Source organism: Scophthalmus maximus, chromosome 15, assembly GCF_022379125.1.
Source record: "Scophthalmus maximus strain ysfricsl-2021 chromosome 15, ASM2237912v1, whole genome shotgun sequence".
In the NCBI taxonomy this organism is placed as follows: Eukaryota; Metazoa; Chordata; class Actinopteri; order Pleuronectiformes; family Scophthalmidae; genus Scophthalmus; species Scophthalmus maximus.
In genome coordinates, this window is record NC_061529.1 from 9,061,539 (window position 1) to 9,081,184 (window position 19,646).

The 19,646-nt window shown below is 44.3% G+C and overlaps 1 protein-coding gene across 9 annotated transcripts in view; it reads left to right on the forward strand.

Annotated features, from left to right (window-relative positions):
* The window catches only part of qkia (QKI, KH domain containing, RNA binding a), a 74,680-nt gene that overhangs the window by 37,352 nt on the left and 17,682 nt on the right, over nt 1-19,646 (forward strand). For all 9 annotated transcript variants that reach the window (XR_004785501.2, XM_035611548.2, XM_035611551.2 and 6 more), the window contains exon 4: nt 6,034-6,177. Coding sequence is in view for 8 of the 9 variants with exons in the window: in XM_035611548.2 (XP_035467441.1) it covers nt 6,034-6,177 (144 nt within the window). In the remaining variant the exon portion in view is untranslated. The remainder of the gene's footprint in view (nt 1-6,033; nt 6,178-19,646) is intronic.

A 19,646-nucleotide genomic window follows, 5' to 3' on the forward strand; every position in this document is an offset into this window, starting at 1 on the left:
TTTCAGCTTGATGCCCCGTGGCAGCAGAGGAAGCCGCGGCAGCAGCTTAGCCGGTGTGTTTATTCAGGATCCATTAGCGGCAGCGTTTTTATGCTCTCAATAATTCAGCTAGTTGCTCCCTCCTGGGCCGCACTGCCTGACGGGGAGTCAGCTCACTGGAGCTGCGCAGTGGGAGAGAGTCGAGAGAGACGGAGAGAGAGAGAGGGAGACGGAGAGAGAGAGAGATAGAGAGAGAGAGATAGAGAGAGAGAGAGGCTGAATAAAACAAAGAACAATGGCGAAGAGAAGAAAAGCAGATCAAGCAGAAAATACTGACTCTGACTTTTTCAATGGTTTGGTAATGTTTATTTTTTTCTTTACATGACACAGTTCATATTGACACACATCCCCTTCTTTACTTACATTAAAGAATTTGTTGGATTGTATCCCATAATATTTTTTGTACAAATTATTTTGGCTGCTGCTATTGAACACACTGATGTCCCGTACATTTTTCAGTCAGCCATTTCTTTGGTTACCTCCTCTATATAAGGTATTTTCTAGTAGACAGTTTATTCTGCAGTTTCTGGTTAAATAGGAAGCAACGAAATCAACACTATCCAAGAACTATATTTGTTAAACTAAAAAAACTGTCTATGCTCAAAATAATGAGGTTTTTTTTCTAAATCTTACCAGTACTAGATGCAAATTTAGCTTAGAACATTGAGAAAACCTATCAGAAATTTACAACAACTTATATATTTGTTGGTCCCTAAACCCACCTGTGTGTGTGGGCAGACATGACGTTCATCTCAAATAGGAGGAGAGGGTAGAGACTAAAGCAGGATAATGACCTGTCCACAGACTGCACGTCACACTCGGATCAAAACAAGACTAAATGTAAGGAGTGAGTGACTGAGCCAGTGCAAGTACATTCCTGGGACTTCTCCGGATAGAGACCTTTGTTCACGTTTGTTCAGACAGGATAGATCACACCAATTCCACAGAGAGTGTTCCCTTTTAAAGGTGTTTATGATGCCACTAAGCTCGGCCCTCCTCCTGTCTCTTGTACTCGTTTCTTCCCCCTTGTTGTGTTGTTTAGTCTTGAGTAGTTTTTCATATGCTGCCCCCCTCGGGGGATGAAGCTTGTGAGTTCTGTCCTTTTTGATGATTATTGTAGTAACAGTGGGACAGAAAGCGACTCCTTCTGGAGCCCAATTCTAATCCAACTTTCATCTAATGTGGCAGCTCGAGTCTCCCCGGTTTTCACTTTTACAGTCATGATTAATGCAAAACAACAGTAGGAACAACAGCAATTAAATTACAGGTACGTTGTATCGACCGCTGTATAAGTAAGATCTTTATTTTTTTATTTCCCCTCCCCGTCTGCAGAAACAATTCCCTAATTCTATTTTGTCTACCAGCCAGTGTGAGATTATAGATAGCACCATAGACAGCTGTTTTAGTTTGAGCCACACTAAATGTCGTTTCAGACATGCACTAAGAGACGAGCTCTGTTATTTTATTTTTTTCTTCCTAGCTGATTGTCCCGATGCATAATGGCTAAATTTGTGGTATCAGCACAGTCCTCCGGCTCTGGCTACAGTGCTACAGCTCGTCTCCCACATTCTACTGTTCAAGAACTGGCAGTCTGTGACATTGCCAGTCGATATTTTCAACTTGATTAGCCCGTTGGCACTGCAGCTAAAGTTTACGTCGACCCCCCACCCACCCCCCCTTCCTTTGTTGCAAATGACTTGACCCAGCACAAGTAAAAGCTTGTTTTCTTCTTTATGAAGAATTCACAGGGAGCTATTATGTTGATGAAAGAAGCAGAGCAACGTCCAGGTATTTCTTTCGGTGCCTTGGGGGGTTAATGGCTGGAGAGGGCAGTAGGAGAATGTGATGGTTCAGGACATTCAGGATGGTAAATAGCAGGAGATGTAGCAACCAATGCAGTGCGGTTTATCGGCGCTATAATTGCCTCTGTTGAGGTTTGCTGTAGTATGGTTTCTTTTCTCACACGGGGGCTAAAAAACCCTGACATTTCTGTGACCTGTTTACAAAGGAGGAAGGGAAGCTGCATGGCACCGGCTGATCCGACAGGTGCTCTTTAGTGGCAGATAGAAGTCCAAAAACAAGATCCCAGAAGTCATGGTGGATATTGAATAATGCAGACAGTCGAGGAGAAAAGAAATTTCTGCCTGCCTTCAGGTGAAATAATATTATCTTTTTTTGTTGTTGTTGACAAATGCATATCGACTCTAGGACTTCAACAGGGGTTGACAAACACATTTGCTTGAATTATATACTGCAGGTGACATTTTGCTCAACAGTGGTTCATATAGTTGTAAAAAAAAAATCCTGAAAATAAGTCTGCTAAAAGCAACCGAGCCTCATAAGTCGGGCTTCATTTCCTTCCTCAGTAGTCTTTTCTTTAGTGAACGGGTTCATATTCAGGGTTATTCTGTCCTACTTTGAATTTCAGTTGAGTTTTGATTTGTTCATGTTAAATTATTTTAATTCACATTTCTTCGACAACCACCACTTGTCCTTCCCTGCTCCTGGAGCTCCCTATGGCACCTGTTTTCTCTGCTGGCATTTAGCCTCAGTTGGATTGACCCCAGCTGGGAACGTCCTTCTGGATCAAAGGAGAAGGGACTGTTCAGAGGTGGGAGAGGCCCAGTTGAAACTGCCCAAATAGTTTCATCGGTTAGTGTTAAAGTGCAACGCTGCCAGGACAAGATTGTAGCAGTGCATAATCCTAAATCCCATTGAAGCAGCAGGCTGCTTTATTAAGCAGGACTGACCTTCAGCCACAACAGCAAGGATTGAAAGCTCTGCATCTGCAAATGTGCACCCTGTTATGTGTCCTTGCAATAAATCCCTTCGAGCTCCAGTGGCGTACCTGACCCTGTACTGTGACTCCCCCGTGAAAGTGATGGTACCACCAGGATCAATAACAGAAGTAACAAGAACATATAAACAACCGCATTGAACTGAAACTCATCTTTTTAAGTACAACCTAAAAAAGGGAGGGGAGGGGAGGGCCAGAAGCAACAGTGAGTCATGTATTTCCGTAACCTTTCTGAATGTTGAGTCGGCCATGTTAAGAATTGGGGCCTTAAAGTTTATTGGGCTCAAGCTGGAGGGTGTGAAAGCCAAGAGGCGAACAGGTGTTCTGCAGATGATGGGAGTCTGATCCTATTCTTGGGTGTTGTTTCTAGATGCAGAATCCGTGCTATTTATTCATGCTACATATTTTCGCCAAAACCAATTTCCCTCTGGTATGTGCTTATTGCCATGGCATTTGATGTCAGTCTGCATGGACTTTCTCTTCAAAGGCCTTCCCAGCATTGCCTCCAGCGCTCACCTCACCCCCCCACCCCCCTCGTCACCCTTCCACCCTGCCTCCCCCTCCACTCTTTCTCCTCTTTGTCATGCTGTCACTTTCTCTCAGAGGGCACACAGTGACCTTGTTCACAGGCAGTCATGCTGGTGCGTGTGTGTATGTGTTTGTTTGCGTGCATGTGTGCGTGCATTCTCTTTGCCAAGGTCGCTTTGGCTACATTTTAACCAAATCAGAATCTGCCAGAGCAAACACAGCCACAGGATTGACTAATAGATTTTTTGGGGCCCAACTTAAGGCAACACTATAAACCTTTTGCTGAGCAACAGCAGCCTCTACAGCCACAAGTGGCAATTAATTATGTTGTGTAGAATATAAAACCTTATCAATTGCTTGACTGCAGCTGTGACTGTGTAATTCCCCCACTGTACTGAAACATGGCCCGAGCGGGGTTTCCTCATGGTCCACCGCTTCAGGAACTGTCCGAGACATGGCAGAGCTCTCCCCGCCGAATATTATAGATGAACGGTGGTTTTTAATGACTTCTAAGTCTTTTTAAGTGATCCACAGTTTGACATCACTCTGGAACTTGCTGGGCCTGATTCCAGCAGTTTAAGCCGCTGAGGATCAGTCAGCGAGGCCCTTCTCACCAAAGTCACAGAGAGCTAGAAGAAGCGTACAGGGCACAGAGTGGGAATTAAAGAGTCAATGTACCATCAAATGATGATTTTAAAGCTGTTATGTGTGGTTGAAATAGTTGCAGAATGTTGCTTCAAGGATCTGTCAGTATGTATTTGCCATGTGCTCTCATACGGCGCAGCGGCAGCCTCCATGGTCTGTGTGTCTGTCTGTCCATTCAAGAAAATGCTGAGTCACCTTCCAGTCCCCATGTCCCCTAATAGGCCATAAGCAAACAGTCATGGTGAAATAATGGGCTGACTGCTAAAACGAGGCCCTCCCTCCCTCCCCCCCGTGAGGAAAAGGGGAAAACGAGAGTGGAATATTGAACTTTGTGTGTGTGTGTGTGTGCGTGCGTGCGTGCGTGAAAGAGCAGTACCATGGCAACAGCTCTCTGTGGAGTAGAAAGCAGGTGGGTGGCACTCGACTCGGGCTCTAAGCTCGCTGAGTGTACTGAAATCATGTCAGGTGGACCCCCTGTAAAGCACCGCAATGCATTCTTTGTAATTAGACACCCTCACAGTGGCTCACTACCCACAAATGAGCAGTCTTCTAAAGTTGAGGTGGGTTGTAAGGGCGGAGGTAAACAACACGGTGTTCATCAACAATCTGTACAAACCTCCACCAGCAGCAGGAGGGGAAGAACCTGAGATGCAGTTGACTGCCAGAGTCTCTGACCTCCTTTTGAAAAAGTAAATCGCGGCTCTGACTCTGAAATACCCACTTACATTCATTTTGATGTTCACGTTTTTGTTTTCATAAGATCTCTCACATGTTGATATCATAACACCGTCATCGGGGTTTGATGTTTTTATGTGGTGTCACACATCAGAGAATCTGAGGTCAATGTCTTTTTCAGACTGACCTAGGCCACGATTCCTCAACTCAGGCGTAAGTAGTCAGCTTTCAAACCGCCGGCTTTCATGATCGTACAGTGACATGCGATACAACCTCAAAAAGCTTTTGAGAGCAATCTCGGTGACTCTTTGCTGCGTTTGCTGCCAGCAGGGTGCACAGAAGAGGGAGGAAAGGAGTTATGCTAAATGGAGAAGAAAAAAAAAAATAATACTGCAAATGGGATGTTTCACCATATTTGTCTATATCATATTTGGCCGTGTCACAAAAGAGTGAGTTGTGACAGGGTTTTCACTGAGGAACCATAAGCACTGTGCACTAGAGCTGTCAACAGTCATTCTTAATGCCCTCTTACACAAAATGCTAAACTATTTGAAAGGTATGAAGCTTTGTTTGTTTTGGAATGAATATTCAGATGTCTTTTTTGGCCAGTGTTAGACCCCTCTGTACACCATTTCCCAAACCAAGCCTCCCTTGTTCAAATCTTGAAACGTCTTGCATTTTAACTGTGTTGAAAGGCCGCTGAGCAGTGATGGTTGGTAACAATGCGGCCCATTTTGCCTTTGAGTTAGCCCTAGTGCTACAATTTGGCACTCTCTGAGTGCTTTGGCGCTGCCTTTCAGGAGGAAAAACAACTCCCTCAGAGAGCTATTGTTACTGAGGCCGTATTGTCCACACAAATACATGTCAGAGACGGCAGAACACACTCGTGTACCTTCACACGCAATTCTGCAGCTCTTTGAACCCTTTCTGTGCTCTTCCAATGGATCCCTACCAGTTACTTTGGTATGGCTTAAAATCCCCATCCACATCTCTCTGATCCATCCATTCATCCGCCCCCTTCACTGATATTAATTGCTGCAGGGCGAGCTGTCGACTTTGTCTTTGTGAAGCGAGGGATCTATTAAAGAAAAGTGTCCTTTCAAAGTTAAAGCTAAATAGCTGACTAAAGGGCCACTCCTGTCATCCAGCTTCTCTTCACAGGGCCCTGACGTCCTCTGTGTATTACTGCCTATTGCCTGCGCTTCCCTGCTTTCTGCTATGTTACTGCACTGGGTGCTCCGGCACACCCACACTGTTCACACATTCACTCACCATCTCTCTCTCTCTCTCATCTCCCCCCCCCCCCCCCCCCCCCCCCCCCCCCCCCCCCTCTCTCTATTTCTGTCCAGGAGGAGCAGAACAGAGGGAAGCCAAACTGGGAACACCTAAATGAAGACCTTCACGTCCTGATCACGGTGGAGGACACACAGGGCAGAGCTGAGATCAAGATGAGGAGAGCGGTGGAGGAGGTCAAGAAGCTCCTCGTACCTGCTGTGAGTACATAACACACACATTACAAATGCAAGAGTAACACCTTTTGGCCTAAAAACATGTTTAATGTTCTCCTCTGAGTTTCCAAGGCATTTGTATTATGAGGATGGGTTTAACCGGGATTTAGGTGCAGTAATGCTGAGGCAAGCCTTTCAATGTTCAACTATCTCAGTCTGAACAACAGGATAATGGGGCTACATATGGCCCACCACCTCCACCCCACTGTGGGCATCCTGTTTACTTCCATATATAGACCAGGGAACAGGTTGGCTTTACCCCCACTGGTGTGGAAAAATATAGCTAGCTGCACACCCCTCCTGTGACTGCCACATTTCATACCGGCTTCCCGCCTGTCCCAACTTCCTCATGCACTGGTGATATCTGCTGGAAGGTTTTTGGCTTTGGATTCCTTATTTTCCCTATTAACTGTGGTGACCAGGTGGGTGGGGCAGCTGAACGCCCAGATTTGCCATCAGGCGGTGACTCGCAGGGCCGGGTGGTCTGCGGATATGAGACCTGCCATTGCTAAGGCATGCAAGGTTAAACAAGGGATGTGGCGTCACTTTAATGTTAAGCTGCCTTCCTTCATGCACTTTAACCCATCAATGCAGGATTATGCTAACGTGTGTGTAGGAGAAATAAACGCCACACGGATGATGTTTGCCCTAAATATAGCTGCATGGCAGAGCAACATCTCTCAGGCTTTAATGTTTCAGTAGCAGAATAATGATGCTTTTTACAACCACTTGGCAAGTGACACCCCAATAAATCCACCCCCTTTAATTATAAACAAATACACAAAGAGTAAAGGAGGAGGACTGAGCAATAAAATTGTGGGATGTGAGCACATTTATATGACACTGTAAGAGTTCAGTCTGAATCTCTCTTTTCACCTGAACTTCTCATGCTCAAGATGTGCGTTCATGCTGGGCTCTTCTGTCTAGTATGAGAGTTCCTCCTTGACAATGCAGAAAGCACTTCAATTCATGTTCTCATGTGTGCCGATCGCTCGTCTCTGTTCAGCCTGCCTGTCACTTCTTGACACACTTGTTATGTTTTTGAGCGTTACAGATCTCCACAGCCCTCATGCACACACAGAGGATGTAAACATGCATATTTGCGTAAAAAAATTGTGTGTGCTCACACAATATAAGAGACAGAAGCTCTTTCTGCAAGTGACAATGTTCTAGAGACTGATGCAGAATGAGTCACTGCTAACACACACATTCAGACGGACATACACACACACACACACACACACACACACACACACACACACGACAAAACCGCTTTTGGCGTCCATTTAAGCCAATGACAGCGCTCTGCAGCTAACACTCATCTGAATGGAGTGCCACAAAAATAGCTTCCCAACCCTTCATGAAATCTCTATGCATTTCACAGCCTGACAAGGCTATAAAAGATACGGCATGGAGATTCAGCACCTGAACCTTGTGGTACACTTCACAACACTACACTTTTATTTCTCAAACACAAGAAAGCCACTTCTAGCTCTTCAGAAACACTAATGAAATCTTGCACATAAAAAGTTCTCTCTACCCTTAATTCAAATAAGAGTTTTATAGAACTAATTAATGACCCATTGCAGTCCACCAGAGGCCATTTTTCCTTCAAGCAAGGCATCTTTGTTCATTTAAATGTAATGAAAGTAGCCTTCCATTAGACAGATTATATGTCTTTTTCTGGGCCCATCAAACAAACCTATAAATAATTTGATTATTGTTCCTGCCATGTTTTATAATGATATCAAAGGCACATTTATCTTGGTCGTCTGTCTTTATTTATATCGTCAAAACGCTTAAAGCAATTACTCAAAAGTATGTTATTTATTAAGATTTTCCCTTTGAAAACACATATTTTGTATTGATCAGACTATGATACTTACTTATGGTCTCTGTAGTGCACCTGACCTTCCATTCTGCTTACATCAGGGATCGAGCTTTTAATGAACATTACCGGAACGGCCTGTCATTGGCCAAGGGTATGACAAATGTGAATGTCAATAGAAGTGACGTAGTTTCAGCGTGGCAGAAGAAGTGTCTAACTGTCCCGTCCCTGAATGTTGGGTTGGTGCATTATCTACCCATGAACCCCCCGGGGGGCAATACATTTTCCTCATGTCATTACGTGGATTTTCATGCACACATCATGAGTGGGTGGGTAGTTTGGCTGGCTGACAGTAATGCCCTTTATCATGCTAAACTAAATTGGATTAAAGTATGGCCGTGCTGGGTCCAAACGGTTCTAATGAAGGGCATCTTCTCCACATTTGGCACCATAAAATCGCCTTTATTAAATCGCACTGGAAACAAAATGAGGTCATGCTTTTTTATTCCCTTTCAATGAACAGGCTTTACTTGTCATTGAGGAGCACCCAGCTCCAGAAGTGAAACCGACATTGAGGATAGAGTGATGATGAAAAGTTGTTTTGTCTGCAAACATGGTGCTGAATGTAGTCTTTATAATGATAGTTTTATCTTTTTAAATGATCTCATAATTGACTTACTTTGGGTAAGAGGACAGGATGTCTGGAAAGGAAGAACCTTTACTTCACCAGTTCAGCTAAACTCGCAGTGACATAAGAGTTTATTTATGAGATAATGTAATTGTATTGTATGTAGAATATTGTTTAACAGTAATGTTTTTTTATCATGATTTATTTTGTTTTACTATGCCAATTTGTACTCATTACTCTTTTACGTTATTTAAAAAAAGTTGTGGGACCAACCATGTGTGTCTTTGATGCAGACTGTATTATAAATACATTTTGTCTATGTCTGAATTCATCATAAGCATTTCAGTGGTTGACATGTTAACAAAGCTAATATTGACTATTGTGTAATGCCCTGTCAATGACTGGCCCTCACTCAAGAGATTGGTTGACAGCTGGATGATGACACTGGTGGGAAGTGTTAAAGGTGCACAGTTGTTCCTCTTTGCCCTCGGTAGCGCTCGTTTTTGCACCCCATCCCCGTGAACCTTTCAACTCTCAGTGAACTTGGAGCAGGGGCACATCGGGGAAATGAGAGAGACAGAGGGAGGCAGAGAGAGATAGGTGGGAGAGCTCCATTGAGCTACTCTTTCAAGTGTGGATTTACTCCACTGATCCTGCCCTAGTACGCGCACATAGGCACACACTAGCACACACACGAGGAGACGCTTGCCCCGGAAGAAAAAAATGCTTCCACATGCATGCACATACACACACATACTGACTAAAATGCTCCACTTATCCCTTGAGTCCTCGGTTAAGGCCCTCAAACGAAAACCGGCAGGAGAGCCCCACTGCACTTTAGGTAACCTCCACTCCGATACTCGTAGAGCTGTATGCGTGAACCCCAAACAGACCCGTTCTACTTCCCCTCTCTCTCGGGCTGGACAGCCGTAACGACTGACCTGTTGGTGGCTGTTATCCTGTCACTGACAGCAGACCACGGCCATTTTTGAAAGTGTTGTGTTTATGCCATGATTGCTACCTATAGATTGATGTTGCTTTCAGCAAACATGTAAATGGTTAACTGCTGAAGTGAATTATCTCCCTATGTAATTAATTGTCTTCTCTGGTTCCTATGTCACACAAAGCTTGGATTGCAAACACAGAAGAAGTCATGATTTCAGTGCACATGACTTCTCATTAAAAGGCCACACGCAGACAGCAAATACTGATAATAGGATATCTCAACCTAGAAAAAAGCCTCTTTTGTGTCTCCCTTTAAAGGTTGAAACATTTAAGCATTTTGCACAGATTAAAGTTTGAAAAATGTGCGTTAACTCCCGCTGTGGTGAAGAAGCAGTCGTCTACTCTTTCTGCAGGAAAGCTTTTGTGCGTGTGCGTGCGTGTGTGCGCGCGCGCACAACTCTGTTTGGCTGGTATATCTGTTTTGTGCGTCTATTTGTCCATCATGCCCATGTGTGCTCATTTATGTGGGTGTGATTGACGGGTGTATGAACTGGATATTGTTATGGGTTATTATAAATTCCCCTTTGTTCTCTCCGGTCACAACACCTTTGAGTGTCTTTTGGGAAAATGACACAGACAGACAATTGGACCAGGCCAACTGAGTCCAGACAAAAAACGTGTCCTTAAGTAACCCTCAGTGCTTTTCCCTCAAGACACCTTTTTCAAATAAATAGATAAATGGAGTGCTAGTCTTTGTGTTTACATTTTGCTTTCAGGCTCTTGTGCTGAATCTCTTTTTTTTCTCTTCATGCTCGACTTTATAAACACCAGTCCGGTGTAGGCATATTATGTCATAGGCTTAACACGTGTCCTCATGCTTCTTGTGCTTAAAGATTACAGACGTCCTGTAAGCATCTTGTCTTTTCTCTTTTTCTAGTGTTTGTCTTTTAAAACAATTCCACAATTCCAGTGTGATATAATTGTCAGGTCACACTGGCTTTGACCTTGGAAATATTTTCACTTATAATGTTGCTGATTTAGGAAATGAAGCATATAATTACGTCGCACTCTGTTGTGAGTCGCTAAATCCTAAAATATAAATGTAAATATGTAACCCTGGATACCATCCCCCTGGTACAGCTCCTTTGTGCGATCAAATTTTTGCGCTCTGTCGCGATGGGTCGTCCTTGTTCAGAGGAATTTTTACATCAGTGTGAAATGTCTGGCCTTAAGTGATTTATTTTTCCAATATTTCTTAGATAATTAATTTGACCTGCAGTGACAGGTACATTTTGTTCGAAAGCAAATCATTTTTATTTAATTTAGAGAGGAGATTAGTCATATAGAACTAGGAACTAAAGCCGCATAGTTTTCTTCAAGCTATGTGAGATTTATAAAGGAAGCCTGAGACCATGCGAGCCACACAGGTCTAGTCTGATTCAGGGCACTGATGACAGGCACTCGCCGCAAGATACCTACAGTACATTAGGAGAAGATGCCTCGCTAGCCTTGAATTTCTTAACACACACACACACACACACACACACACACACACACACACACACACACAATGTCTCCGAGAAAGCAGCAGCAAAGGTTAGGTTCATAGGGAACAGCACACGGAGAAAGAAATAGTCAGTTGGCGCTGGGGCACTTTGGCCCTGGAGAGCCAAGTGCACGTCTCCCTGAATGAAACTGTCATTGCCGAGAACAAAGTGAGCATGGTAGCAGCCCGGGCAGACCAGCGGCCTCCAGCCCTTCTCTCCATTTGCCACACAGTTGGAAGCGAAACTTACTTCCTGGCTTCAGCTCATCGCTCCCATTTGTGCTCCAACCCCCTCTTGTTCACTCAATCTTTCTTTTCCCCTTTCTAAAGATCTATTTTTGGCAATTTTCCCAATTATGTTGTTCTTCGCCCCATTATGGAATTTAAGAGATGGTTGCATTGCTCCACTTTTCTTTTTCTGTTTTATTTTTTTATAAATGCCTTTGCAGTGGCTAGCAAAGTGAGAACTCTACATCGGTTGCCATGTTTGGCTCAGCAGCCTCATTGTAGTCCCTCGAGGCCAAGACCAAGTTTGTCTTTCGGGCAAACCTGTACGCCCCTTTGTTCTTGTTGCAGTCTCCTGCTCTCCTGAGCCTTAGTCTACCTTTCTGTTTTTTTGCGTGTTCTTTTACTCTCCTATGTTTCCCTCTGCCTTGGCCACTATTGAGGGAAAACATACAGTAGGTGGTGATTTTGTAAAAGGCAGACAGATGGACCTTAATGGTAGCCAAGTTTGGTGATCTGCGGGGTGTTTTGTCTGTACTTGCCAGTATCCATCCGGCTTTGCAGAGTGCTACAATCGCATCAGAGCCACTCAGACAGGAAAAGGCACAAATGAAGAAGATGATGCAGAACAAGCAGAGCTAGAGAAAGACAGTAGAAGCCCGTTCTGGGTAGCAGTGTACTGACTTTACAATCAATAAACAACCCTTTCTGTTTTTCTTTCTGTTTATTTTCCCTTTCTAGCTCCCTTTCCTCTCCCTCCGTCAGCAATGTATGACAAATGAGTACAAAACACCATCTGGCTGCATCCATCCATGTGTGCCTCTCCAATTAATGATGTTTATTCTCTGTTAGGCCTACCTATCACTACCATTCTCCTCTTATTTACTCTTAATTGACACCCCCACCTCCCCTGTATCCCCTGTCATGCATCATATCCAGCCTTATTCACCATAGTGCAGCCACTTAAAAAAAACGACAACTTAATGGTCACACAATGTGGGGGATTATGCGTCTTTGATTCCTGAAAGGAAGAAAAAAAGGTTGAGGTATGATGAAACTAGCTTGTGTGTTTCTATCATCCCCGGACAACCCGCATGGCCTGTGCTACATTTGCTGCTTAAAGATGGTGACATACACACATGGCACTATCTGCGACAGGCGTCAATATCTGTTCTTTTCGCATGTTCTGTGTGCGATTGTGTGCATGTAAAAGTGATAAATAACAGAAGTTGCTGCTGCCGTACCGCTATACCAGCCAGCTCAAGTAAGCTTAGAGGCTTTGCAGGCAGGCAGTAGGTAGATGCTTTGAGACAACCCGGCAGCTTCGCTTTCCCTGTGGGTTGTTATTACCTTCATCAGGCTAATGAAGGAGCTGGATTGGATCATATTAACCTCTGATCTCCTCCTCCCAGGACACCGCAGTTACAACAGGCTGGACTGCACTGTTCACCGCTCCCCATTTTGTGGGGGGGCGGTGTGGAGTGAGACTGTCCCACCTGCACGTAGACACTGCATCTCCCACATGAATGTTAATCATCTTTTTAATTGGCTTCCTTGACTTGGTGACCTCTACTTGAGACTGCAAGACTGCAGCACTGTGCTCTTCCTTCAACCCGGTTTTCTTCCTCTCTCTCTATGTGTTTGTTTTTGTGTGCGCACACGTGTGCGTGAGATTGGAGCTGGCCTGGGGCCAGTTTGGCCATAGACTCAACAGTCTGTCCTCCACTTTTATCATTATCCATCTTGACATCATCACACTCTTTGCACTCATTTATCTGGGCGTTTGGTCCTTCTATAACCCGGTAACACATCTGTGACAGGTCCTCCACACACCTATTGAAACCTTGTAACCCGGAGGCGGCAAACACTAAAACCGTGTGATGTATAAATCGCCTCTGATTAATGATCCACAGGTGATATGTGGGTAATTGGAATCGACCACTTAAACTGCTTCATCACAGGAAACATGTGTGGCTTTTTCCGACACTTATGCCAATAATGATCACCACTGCCCGTAGTCTGATTGGTTCGTGTGTGCGAAGTGACCGTGTACGGCCATGTCAGGAGAAACGGTATTTACTAAAGCATGCACCCGGACATTATATTCCCCCCCTTCATGATCTGATTGGTTACATCAATTACTGGATATCCAGTGTCCTGCTGCACAACAAAACCAGAAGAACAATACAATTTCTTTTGGTTGCATTCTGGCATTAACCTCAAACACCTGAAAACAGGTTCATGCAAGGCCCGATCTGGCATCTACAGTATATTCACCATTTCACAACGGGTTGAAAGTAAAAGGCTACACAAACACACACATACATGCACAGTAACATCACTTGCCAGTACCACACATGAAAACCCACAATTGTTGGCAAGAAAATCTGGGAGCTATTTTTTACCTGGGCCCTTACCTCTGTGTCTTTCCAAGAGGAAGAGAGGACACAAGAACATTTTGTATTATTGTTTGTCGCTCGTGTTAAAAGCATCTGCCAAATGGGTGATTGTAAATGTATTAATATTATCATCACAAACACACGCACACTCCATTGAATTAGAAGACATTGAATAAATCAATGGAGACATTCATTTCCTTTAGACTTACTCTAATCTTGACCATAACTACTACTTCGCCATACCCTAATCTTAACCTAACCGTAAACCTCTCATAACCTTAAAACTTCATTAAACGGTTTTATTTTTGCTGGAATACTTTCAAAATAATCGGAAGAGACAGGCCATGACATTTCCAAAGTCCCCGCATCGTGCATTGAGCTAAAAGTTAACTTGCTTTGAATTCCAAGTGTTGTCCTCTTTCTCATTGATTTGCTTTCTGCATGTTCTACGGACAACTTCACCCTTCAATCAAGCTTCCCAGCACATGCATGAAAACAATATGATCACACTTCAGCACTTTGTGCTTTATAGAAGCCTGGAAAATCTGTCACTGCCTTCTGCCATGTTTTCGGTGATGGAGAACCAACACCCACGTCGCAGGCTGTGGCTGCGTCTTGGTGATTGTTGCCAACTTAGGTCGACGCCAGACCGTTGAGGAATTTTAGTTTAAGTATTTTTTTGCCTTAATCAAACAGTTTTAATGATGATTACAATTTGAATTGGTTTACTGTGAATCCAGTAACTGCAATTTGTTGTCCATAATTGCAGTCGACTATTTACAGCATCATTGCATATTTTTGGTGAAAGACGCCCCTCTATTTTTGCAATACATTTATAACTCTCTGCCCTCCCCCCCCTCCTCACCCTCTGTTTCCCTGTAGTGGATTTCCTCTCTTTTCTATTTGTTGTTTGTGTATTTGCCCTGTCTCTTGCTGACTGCTCTTCTCTCACTCTCTGGGGGATTGAAGGGACAAGCCAGTCAACACTCACTTCTATTACTGTATTGGGCCCGAAGGCCACCACATCCTGTTAACAACACACAGGTTACAAAACACAGAACAGCCTGGTGATATCTGTCTCAAGTGACAGAGAAGCCTGACAGAGGCTCTGACACGAATTATATAAAGATTTCAAGTACGTTTTTTGGCTATAATATATAGAGAGGATGAAAAAACAAAAGGCCTCTGTTTTTACAAATTTTAATTCTTATCAAGTTGCACACAATTTTTATTGCCGGCCAACACCTAGTAAGAATTGAGCTTCTGTGAGTGTGTTCAAGTCTCCTCTGTCAGCCCGAAACCAGCAGGGGGAATTGGCCTGAGGGGTCCACCCCTGTACATCTCCATCTGCCCTCTCCCTCCCCATCTCCAGCTCCATGGCTCTCCTGGCGGGCAGACAGGTGGATCTGACCCTAAAGAAACAGCCCCCCTGTAGGGAACAACCTGCCCAAGCCTGGCAGCCTTCCCTGGCCTTGTCCTCATCTTCTTTAATTTCCCGGCCCTGGCACAGAAAGGCAGGCAAACTCCCGCAGCCTGTCGCAGATCGGAAAGACGTGGCCTCGTTGCCTCATATTTGTAGCTGAGAACATATATAGACAGACTATCTACAGCAGGCATAATCCGATAAGACTACATTCATTCAAATAAATGCTTACTTTTAAGATGTTCCAACAATGGAACACTTAATGCAGAGGCCTTGTAATCATGAGGGGCATAGTTTTTAATTTAGACAGATATAATTTCTTGTGTGTGTGCATCTACCCCTACTAAAGGCTGTTGTTGTGGGAGGATGGTGTTTCAGAAATACCATGAGAGCAAAGAAACAGGCAGTGTGACTTTGAATTCCTCTCTCCATTCTGTTCACTTCACCATCAGGAGTCTGCTCAGGGAGCCAGGCTCAAAAACCGGTGGAGACTCCGAGGCGGGGGGGGGGGATTCAGATTGTAATAACATTTGTACTGAATGGCATGTTTCATCTCCTTCCTCACATTTCCCTCACTTGTTTTACCTGCTCTGTCATTCATCGACTTACTCGTGTGGACAACCGGGGATGAAATAGAGAAGCACAGTAACATAAATACGCAGTCATGTACAATCTAGAACGTGCACAGCTAAAGTATTATTTATTTTTCTGTCTGCCTGCCAAGGTTGTTAAAAAACCTATGGATTTTTTTCGAAAGTCCATCGGCCCACCGATGTGCTGGGATTTCTCCCAGGACTTCCAATGGCCACTCCGATTATGACACATGGTCTTGTGTCATTATTTTTATGACAAGACAGCCATAGAGAGCAGCAGCGGGTCAAGGAGGGGTTGTGCCAATCAATGTGCTGTACATAGCTCTACAAAGGAGCAATGGTGCTTTACCATAGAAGTATTTTCTGTTATTATGAGAAGGGTAGAATCTTTTCAGTTCTGTATGAAACTTTGTTAGGAAAAATTTGACAGGTCGCCACAGTCTAGGTAATTAATGGGAAACAGAGGAACGCAGACAGTTTGGACCTGGCTAAATGTCATGACGCTCGAGTAAAGAACACATGTGCTGAGCCACTTATTTTCCGTGTGATGACTGTCTTAGGGTGTGAAAACCTGATCCCAACCTCAGTCTCATTGCGCCGCAATTAGCACATTCTCTCTTACACTCTCTTGAGTTCCTCCTTCCTTTATTTCCTCCCGAAACATCATGCTGTTGCTAATCCATCTCTTTCATTCCTTTCCATCTAAGGGGATTTAATCCTGTTTCTTCTCCTGTCTCGTTCATTAGGTTTTTAAGTCAGCCAAGATCCCTGGTGAAGGTGCATTCGACGTACACAGGCCCTTTGCTCCACTTACAAAATTGCCTCTGCCTGCTATTGCTGTCCTTTTAATTTAAGTTCAAACACATACACACTCACCTCCGTCCCTAACCACCCAGGTCCCTCACATCATTGTAAAATAACCCCCTTCCTAATCCACCTGGTTGTGCTCCTCTGGGTTGTTTTTTTCCCCAAGTATTCTAATACAGTACGCAGGAAGAGGGGGCGGGTAACAAGGCAGGTTCAGAGGCATGGGCAGTTTTAATCTGCCCTGGTCCTCTAGTGTTGAGGAGAGGGATCCTGCATGCCCCTGGCCAATCTCTCGGCCTCTCTTTGATGGTCCATTTAATCTACTTAGAGAGAAGCAATGAAATGCACAAGGGTGCGTATGTGTGTGTAGGGAAGCACATTTCAGGCTCAGTGCTGATCGGGACATATGCACATTGTCTCTCTGTCTTTTTGTCTCTCACACACGCTCTCTCTCACACACACACACACACACACACACACACACACACACACACCACTTTATACATTGTCAGCCGGAGTGGTTTCTGAACTACCCCTAGGGCCTTTCCAGGGCCAAACATCAAGAAGGGGTCTCTCTCTCTCTCTCTCTCTCTCTCTCTCTCTCTCTCTCTCTCTCTCTCTCTCTCTCTCACACTCACACTCACACTCACACACACACACACACACAGTGGCTTTCATCTCTGCCTCTCCAGCGACTGTGTGTCCCAGTGTTTAGGCAGGAAAATAGGATTGTGTAGAGCTCAGCGTTTAGAGAGCCCAAAGGCCGCCCGTCAAATTCAGCTCCCACAGTGTGTGATTCGTCGCTTTGCCAGCCATCGCTCAAGTTATTTCAAATCCATTCTCTCATTGCGACCAACCAACACTGAACCAATGGCTTTCTTTGTCTCGTCCATGAGGTCTCGAGTGTAGAAAGTTGGCTTCTGTTCTATTCTTTTTCCATCTCGCTCTGGTTCATTTGCTTTATTCATCACAGTCCCTCTCTTTTCTCTTTCACGTTGTTTTTGTTTGTTACTGGTGATGTTCGCAAGATTTCACTCCCTGTCTATTGCACTGACTGGTTTTCCCCATGGTGGGACTTGGGTTATGTTTAGTGGTGCACAACAAAACCAAAACAGTTCTTTATTCTGTGCAAGAAGCTCTTTTGAAATTCCACATTTTTTTGGATCTTGCCGGAGAAGGCATTCAACATCTGTAACATAGAAAACGCTTTTCAGCAATGCATAGAAGCTTTACACTGAACTGCTAGGGTTCCGCTGAGCTCTGCAAGCTACTTGGAGTTCAGAATTGTCAAAATGATCATGACGAAAGTATTCTCTCTGGTAATATGGTGACATATTTTTTTGCAATGTAGAGAAGACTGGGTTCCATGTGAATAAACTGGATTCCCAGATCTGTCCCATAATCAGCCTTGCATGTTGACATTGATGATGTGAGTAATTAGAGTAAAGCCCCTCTCACACTGGACAAAAACATTAACACCCACTAACATCTGGCTTTTGTTTTTTTAGTCGGAGGGGGTACAATAGTTCGTTCATTCATTCTGGGGGGGGGGGGTCAGTTACTTGTGTTTAAACACTCGCACCTACATGCTAACTTGAGTGTAGAGGGGTTTGAAGTAAGCTTTTGCATAGGTTGACAATTTAAGCTTTGACAAGTTGAATGTCAGAGTAGATCCATCCAAGAGGTTCCAGGTTTGAATCCTGCATCTTGCAGGAGTAACTCAGATCTCTGCTTTAGGAGACGACTCCAGTGATCGGCTCTGAGTCAGGATATCTGAATCTGATGCAAATCCCTTTGCACTATTTAAAGCTCCCAAATCAATCCTGGCCAAATCCCTTCAAGATATTCCCTGCTCGATTGGATGGCATTAAAGGATCGCAGCGTCAGAACAATGCACCGTCTGGCAGCCTGGTGGAATGAGGGATGAAGGGAGGGGAGAAGAGGGAAAGGGGAAAGAGAAATGGTCGAGATTGAGGGGGCAAAGGGGGAGAATGGGCTGCGATGACATATGAAAGTAAGGGAATTTTATTGGTAGGAAGGGAACAGATAATGATGATGATGATGAGAAAGGGGATGATGGGGGGAGACGGGCAGCTGTGTTTTGGTCCATACAACATGGTTGGGCTGCATGATCCCTCCTGCATTTAGCCTGTAACATCATCTGTTTGTCAAAGCCGCTGCAGGCCAACAGGCTTTAATGATATATCCAAATCATGTTGTTAAATCTGTATTTATTTTTTCTAGGTTATTTATATGAAGTTTAATCCGCTCTTAATACCGTTATGTTACATGGAATATCAGCCCAGTTTCTGCGGATCAACAAGATCACTCAGAATTTCCGCACAGCTTTTCCCCTGTACTTCTGGAAATGCTTTTGATGGGAGAGAAAAACTGTTTGTTTTTTTTTCCTCTTGCCTTTTACTTCTAGAGAGTGTTAAGGCGCTTGTAGAAAAAAATATTTCTTTCCTTCCCCCGTCGGTGACACTAAGTCTGTGTATGTGCGTGCTGGTTGATAGTGATGGGGCTAGCACGGAGCACTAAGGCTGCACACTTCACTCTCCTCCACTACGATTAACGGCTGTTATAAGCCCCATAGATCCAGCAGTCGGTGCCAGTGCCAGGACCCAGACTGGCTCCGCCACCCATACTTACACCGCACGTTATGGATAATCCCAGAGAAGCTGAGGGAGTAAACAAGGCTCCACCAATTAAATTAATACTTCTCTCATATTGTTTCACCCTGAGCACCCACCACTCTCCGTCACTCCGAGGCTGTGGCACCTATAAGCTTTTGTTATGATCCAGACAGTGAAGCATTAACATAAGAGTTGGTTCCTGACTTTGTAATGTGCCACTTCAGACTGTACCTCAGTAAGCTGCGTGATTGACAGTAGCGGGGCAGAGCAGCCGTGATGTGTTTGTAATAATCTGACTGGAGTCAGGTTCACTTCTATGCTAATGAACTAGGGTGTTGGTGGTTTAGCATGACTAATGGCGCCCGTCGCCAACAGAGCTGTCCGGGAGCGAGGAAGGGAGCGAGCGCGTAAAGGAGAAATAAAG